Source organism: Heterocephalus glaber, unplaced genomic scaffold, assembly GCF_053883595.1.
Source record: "Heterocephalus glaber isolate CG9 unplaced genomic scaffold, H.glaber_assembly_v1.0 deba00001538, whole genome shotgun sequence".
Classification (NCBI taxonomy): Eukaryota; Metazoa; Chordata; class Mammalia; order Rodentia; family Bathyergidae; genus Heterocephalus; species Heterocephalus glaber.
Genome location: NW_028258333.1, coordinates 39,959,152 through 39,965,932, shown reverse-complemented (window position 1 = coordinate 39,965,932; position 6,781 = coordinate 39,959,152). Strand labels below are relative to the sequence as shown.

The window sequence follows — 6,781 nt, the reverse complement described above, 5'->3', positions numbered from 1 at the left end:
GGTCGCGGGGCACAGGAGGCCAGTGGGGGGGGGCGGGACCTGCACTTAAACCCGCGGCCCACGCTGGGGGAGGAGCGCCAGCCCTCGAAGTTCTGTTTTCAACGCCGAAGTTCGGAGCGTTCGAGGAATGGGGTAACGGTCTACTGACGGCCAGACGCCCCTGCCAGCGTCCCAGGCGCTGCGCACCGCCTCGGGACGGGGGAGGCTGAACTCGACCTCTCGGCCTCGCTGCTCCGGCGGTTGGTGGGCGGGGCGTCGCCTGTGACGTCGCGTCCCATTCTGAGTCTCCGCCCCATTCTGAGTCTCCGCCCCCTCGCCGGCCCCATATAAAAGGCTTCGCTGCGGGTTCGCACTCGCACAAGTGGGCTGAGGAGTCGGGCGTGGGTTGGGTGGCGTGTTGGGGTAAGAGGGCTGCGGCCAGCTGGGACGTGTGTACGCACCTCGGGGTGGCCGTGGGTGATAGCAGGCGTCCTGAACGCTGCGGTGGTGAGGGGCCATGGAGCTCTTGCGGACTATCACCTACCAACCGGCCACAGGCACCAAGATGTGCGAACCGGCGCTGGGCAAGGCTTGCGGCGGGGACTCGAAGAAGAAGCGGCCCCAGCAGCCCCCCGAGGAGCCGCAGCCGCAGGCCCAGGTGCCCCCGGGGGCCCCGCACCACCATCACCACCACTCGCACTCGGGACCCGAGATCTCGCGGATTATTGTCGATCCCACGACGGGAAAACGCTACTGCCGGGGCAAAGTGCTGGGAAAGGTGACGAGCGGCGGGCGCCGGCTGCCGGGCGGGAGGGAGGTCTGCCCGGCGAGCCCGAGCTAGGATTGACCCCTGTGTCCTGCCGCCGCCGGCTCTGGGTCTTGGGTCTCCGGTCTCGGGGCGTCTGGTCCCGGCGCGACGTGGGCCCCTCATCTACCTTAATCTGGCTTTTGTGCACTGGCAATGTTGGAGATCGGCTTTCATCCTCAGGCGAGGCTCAGTTTACCTCCTGAAGCCCTGAGATAACTCTTCGGGAGTCTTACGAGAGGGCTTTCTATGGCTGACCCAGCTCCCTCCACCTGCTCCCCATAACATTTCCCTGACGATTCTCTTCAGACCTTAGTTTTCATCTTTCCCCATCCCAGCCCCCTCCATAAAGCAGTTCTTTTGTAAAGAGAGAAGAGAAACTGGATTTCCTGTGTTTAGGAATGAGTTTCCCTCCGTGAGGGACCTTTTACAAAGTAGACTGCATCCCTGTCCACCGCTCCCCTTCTCCAATTTTCCGTATTTATTTATTTATTTATTTATTTATTTTAAACATCGGCCCTCCATTTTTTTCTGCCATGCTCAATTCCATCTCGGCTTTGTTTCCTTTCAGGGTGGTTTTGCAAAATGTTATGAAATGACAGATTTGACAAACAACAAAGTCTACGCTGCAAAAATTATTCCCCACAGCAGAGTAGCAAAACCTCATCAAAGGGAAAAGGTGTGTATGACTACAAAGTAAAGTATTTTCTTTGTGTGCAGGGATGGCCCTACCCTGTTAGAAAAATGTCTTCTGCATGTGTAAGCAGAGATGATGGGAGGTTAATAAGCCTTTTCATGTTTTTTCTTTTAGATTGACAAAGAAATAGAGCTTCACAGAATTCTTCATCATAAGCATGTAGTGCAGTTTTACCACTACTTTGAGGACAAAGAAAACATTTACATTCTATTGGAATACTGCAGTAGAAGGGTAAGTGTTAAGTCCTGTTTCAGTACTTCTTAAAAGCTGACATACTGAAATTACATTTTTTCTGATATTTTAGCTGTGGCAGTTAATTATACCACATTGTCAATTTTCATAACTAATCCTACAAAGGGAAATCACTGATTTTGGTAACTTTGTTTTTCACACTTTTTTTTTCTTCTCTTCCCAGTCAATGGCTCATATCTTAAAAGCAAGAAAGGTGTTGACAGAGCCAGAAGTCCGATACTACCTCAGGCAGATTGTGTCTGGACTGAAATACCTTCATGAACAAGAAATCTTGCACAGAGATCTCAAACTAGGTAAGCCCTCGATTCCAAATGCTAATTTGTGAGTTAGAGAGGTGTTCATTCTCTTTCCCACTTTTCTTACTAGTGCTTTTAATTGGGGGCTAGGCTATATAATCTGGCTTTTAAATGGATATACTTTAATGGAACATCTGGCTCCTTGCTTTCAAAGTAGTTGTGTGTGTATTTGGTTAGAACACCTTGTCAAGAGAATTCACATTTGTTTCGTTTATCATTTAGGGAACTTTTTTATCAATGAAGCCATGGAACTAAAAGTTGGAGACTTTGGTTTGGCAGCCAGGCTGGAACCTTTGGAACACAGAAGGAGGTAAGAGTCAGAAAGACATCCTGCTGGTTTTTGAAAAGACCAAATGTGCTTTATTCTTTTCCAGTTAATATTTCAGAGAAGCTTGATTGATACTTAATCTATAAGCCACAACACTGTTAATTGAAACAAACAGCTCGTAAATGCCCAGCCTGGGTTAGTCAGGATACCTTATGTTTCTGCCTTGATTATTAAAACAAGGAAGTCTTATATATTTGCCTGAAATGTATGAAAATGTGCTGTGCCTGGGCATCATGGGCTGAAAAAGTTTTACATAAACGTAAAAAAATTAGCAAAAATCAATTACTCAAATAGCAAAAATCAAATATTTACAAATAGAAATTGAATCTAGTACTTTATTTCCCATAGTTTAAACAATGGAATAGTTCCTAATAAGATCTTGGTATTTTGTCTTTCTAGAACAATATGTGGCACCCCAAATTATCTCTCTCCCGAAGTCCTCAACAAACAAGGACATGGCTGTGAATCAGACATTTGGGCCTTAGGCTGTGTAATGTAAGTAAATGTACTGGAATGATTGAAAGGCAAATTTAGTTTAGATTTTAACATTCAGAAAAAGAGTTGCTTTATGACCATTCCTAAAAATGTTTTTCTTTGCACACAGGTATACAATGCTGCTAGGAAGGCCTCCATTTGAAACTACAAATCTGAAAGAAACTTACAGGTGTATAAGAGAAGCAAGGTATACAATGCCATCTTCATTGCTGGCTCCTGCTAAGCACTTAATAGCTAGCATGTTGTCCAAAAACCCAGAGGATCGTCCCAGTTTGGATGACATCATTCGACATGACTTTTTTTTGCAGGTTCGTACATTATCTTGTGTCTTCTTTATTATGTTACTGATGGTAATTACCTGGCAGGTTAGTGAAGGTGTTTTTTTGATACTTCACAGGGCTTCACCCCAGACAGACTTTCGTCTAGCTGTTGTCACACCGTTCCAGATTTTCACTTATCAAGCCCAGCTAAGAATTTTTTTAAGAAAGCTGCCGCTGCTCTTTTTGGTGGCAAGAAGGACAAAGCAAGATATATTGATACACACAGTGAGTTATACTACTTCTCTCCCAATATTACATTTAAATTTGATGAATTAGTTTTAAAAGACTTTTATATTAGCATAATTTAGGCAGCGTGTTTATATACTATTGACCTTTGACATTTATAGCCTAATAAAATCCACACCTCCAAAGGGGATTGATGGCCTTTTGTTCTGAGAAAATTAAAGTGCACTTTATGCATAAATTGCAGTTGATGGTAATGATAAAATGTTGATTTTACCTTGGATGCTCATAGCTAGTTAAAAGGGCTAGTTCTGTTCCTACCCTGTTTAGATACAAACTAACATTCTTAATTATTCTCCTTGATTTACAGATAGAGTGTCTAAAGAAGATGAAGAAATTTACAAGCTTAGGCATGATTTGAAAAAGGCTTCAATAACTCAGCAACCAAGCAAACATAGGACAGATGAGGTATATTGCAAAAGAATAACTTGGATATAAACACTTTAGATCATTCCCAGTCTGTGTTAATTAGCACATGGACTCTTGATTTATGCCACTTAAGCATGTTGTATTTACTAAAGGCTTCTAATTCTTTGAAAGGAAAGTTATAGACTTTTAGTTTAACAATGCATGCAATTGGGTTGTTCTGGTGTCTTTTACCTGGCTGGTGTCCATTGCTTTCTGATTAATTTTCCCAGCAATTGCCATAAGCTCATATTAATCTGGAATTTTTGCCTTAAATGGATTTAAGTGGTTATTAACTCATTGCATAATTTGTAACTCTTTTAAGGAGCTCCAGCCACCTACCACTACAGTTGCCAGATCTGGAACACCTGCAGTAGAAAATAAGCAGCAGATTGGTGATGCTATTCGGATGATAGTTAGAGGGACACTTGGCAGCTGCAGCAGTAGCAGTGAATGTAAGTGGTTGTTAAGCATATTTTAAATCATAAAAGTATAATACCATGGGTAAATAATATGTAAGTAAAATCTGTTTTCTTTGTAACTTAAGACAGGAGAAACAATAGCAGAGGAATTGGAAAAAGATAAAATTCTAGGTCTTTAGAATCAGTAAAGAGAAACTTAGCATTTACCAAAGCTAAGGCTGTATTAAAATTACAAATTAAAGATTTGTAATTTATGTTTCTCTGACTTTTGTAACTTACGTTTCTCTGACTTTTTAGGCCTTGAAGATAGTACTATGGGAAGTGTTGCAGACACAGTGGCAAGAGTTCTTCGAGGATGTCTAGAAAATATGCCAGAAGCTGACTGCATTCCCAAAGAGCAGCTGAGCACGTCATTTCAGTGGGTCACCAAATGGGTGGATTACTCTAACAAATACGGCTTTGGATACCAGCTCTCAGACCACACTGTTGGAGTCCTTTTCAACAATGGTGCTCACATGAGCCTCCTTCCAGACAAAAAGTAGGTACTTCTGATTAACGAAGTTTTTTTCCAGATAGCACTAATGAAATCTGAAAAAAGTGGCTAACTGCATTTTTCTTTTTCTCTCCCTGTCATTTTTGATTTTTAGAACAGTTCACTATTACGCAGAACTTGGCCAGTGCTCTGTGTTTCCAGCAACAGATGCCCCCGAACAATTCATTAGTCAAGTGACGGTGCTGAAATACTTTTCCCATTACATGGAGGAGAATCTCATGGATGTAAGTACTGTAGCTTCAGAACAGGGATATGTGAAGTAGCATGCAGTACCATTTACGTCATGTACTATTTACAGCAGTACCATTTACATCATGTAAAGCCATGTTAGAAGTACAGATTCTCTTGTCCCACACTAGATTATTATTATTATTATTATTTTTTGGTACCTGGGATCGAACTTGGGTCCTTGCACTTGTGCAGCAGGCGGTGAAACCACTGAGCTAAATCCCCAGCCCCACACTAGATAACTAATCAAAATCTCTGGGAAGCAGAAACCTTCAGGCCATTCTGGTGCTTGCTCTGTTTGAGAGGCATTTGCTTAGAAGAGCATGGTGCACACTGCACAGTCTTTATAGGCAATAACTCCCCCTCTTAATCTCTTTCAGGGTGGTGATCTCCCTAGTGTTACTGATATTCGAAGACCTCGGCTCTACCTCCTTCAGTGGCTAAAATCTGATAAGGCCTTAATGATGCTCTTCAACGATGGCACCTTTCAGGTAACTGAACTCTTTATAGAAGTACATATTTAGGTCCTAAAAATGATTTTTAACTAGTCAGTTTAATGTTTGATTGAACTTGCCTAATTCTTGAATATGTAGCGTGTTTAATATCTCTTTCCTTTTTAAGGTGAATTTCTACCATGATCATACAAAAATAATCATCTGCAGCCAAAATGAAGAATACCTTCTTACTTACATCAACGAAGACAGGATATCTACAACTCTCAGACTGACAACTCTGCTGATGTCTGGCTGTTCATTAGAATTAAAGAATCGAATGGAATATGCCCTGAACATGCTCTTACAGAGATGTAACTGAAAGACTCAAATGGACCCTATGGGACTCCTCTTTTCCACTGTGAGATCAACAGGGAAGCCAGTTGAGTGACCTAGAGCATGTTGAAGAAGACGGAAAGCTGGTGGTACGAAAACAATGCCTCTGTGGCCTGCTGGACTGGGTGGAGCCAGACCAGGCTGAGGTGTACAGGTCTTGACTTGGGACAATCCAAGAGTGAACAGAATGTAGTTTTCCTCGAGATACCTGACGTGAAAGGTTTTTTCAGACAATTTTGCAGAAAGATGCATTGACTCTTAACTTCTCTCTGTTGAGAGCATTTTAGCCAGAGGATTTGGAACTGTGAATATACTTCCTGAAGAGGAGGGAGAAGGGAGGAAGCTCCCATCTTGTTTAAAGGCTGTAATTGGTGCAGCTTTTGGCTGCTTAACTGTGAACTATGGCCATATATAATTTTTTTGTTTATTTTTGAATACACTTGTGGCTGGAAAAGTGCATTCCTTGTTAATAAACTTTTTATTTATTACAGCCCAAAGAGCAGTATTTATTATCAAAATGTTCATTTTTTTATGTTGATCATTTTAAATTGTTGGCAATAAAGAGTATAAAAAAGCAGGAACACTAGTCTCCTGTCTTTAATACAAGGTATCACTGCATCATCAGATTATTTATGGATTCTTGGCACTGTTTGATGTAACATTGAGTATAGAAGCAAACCAGAAAGACAGATCCTAAGACAGTATTTCTAATTGTACCTTTTAGGAACTCAATTTATAATACCAGAATTATAATAAACTTTCTGAGTAGATCTAGTGTGATAAGTGTATAATGAAAATACCACTCATGTTACATCTGTTAGCCTCTCAATTCAAAACCGATTTCTCTTTGTATCATTTTCTCACAATTCATTTAATTTAGAGCTGAAAGGCAGAGTACTCCAGTGCAAAAAGAACTCTGTCAATAGGAACA

The 6,781-nt window shown here is 41.9% G+C and overlaps 1 protein-coding gene across 1 annotated transcript; it reads left to right on the top strand.

Annotated features, from left to right (window-relative positions):
- The first annotated feature begins 347 nt into the window (after positions 1-347).
- On the top strand, positions 348-6,340 carry Plk2 (polo like kinase 2). Its single transcript, XM_004848496.3, has 14 exons — positions 348-757; positions 1,356-1,463; positions 1,596-1,712; positions 1,897-2,026; positions 2,252-2,339; positions 2,757-2,852; positions 2,962-3,160; positions 3,250-3,397; positions 3,726-3,823; positions 4,146-4,275; positions 4,540-4,780; positions 4,890-5,019; positions 5,404-5,514; positions 5,645-6,340. The coding sequence occupies exons 1-14, from the start codon at positions 497-499 to the stop codon at positions 5,834-5,836; spliced, it is 2,049 nt and encodes a 682-aa protein (XP_004848553.1). The 5' UTR covers positions 348-496; the 3' UTR covers positions 5,837-6,340.
- Positions 6,341-6,781: the final 441 nt, after the last annotated feature.

Excerpts from the sequence above, each read along its gene's own strand:
- Plk2 (XM_004848496.3), top strand. The coding sequence starts at position 497 with ATGGAGCTCTTGCGGACTATCACCTACCAACCGGCCACAGGCACCAAG. Across the intron at positions 1,713-1,896 it reads TGGAATACTGCAGTAGAAGG|TCAATGGCTCATATCTTAAA; the intron begins GTAAGTGTTAAG and ends TTCTCTTCCCAG. Across the intron at positions 2,340-2,756 it reads CCTTTGGAACACAGAAGGAG|AACAATATGTGGCACCCCAA; the intron begins GTAAGAGTCAGA and ends TTGTCTTTCTAG.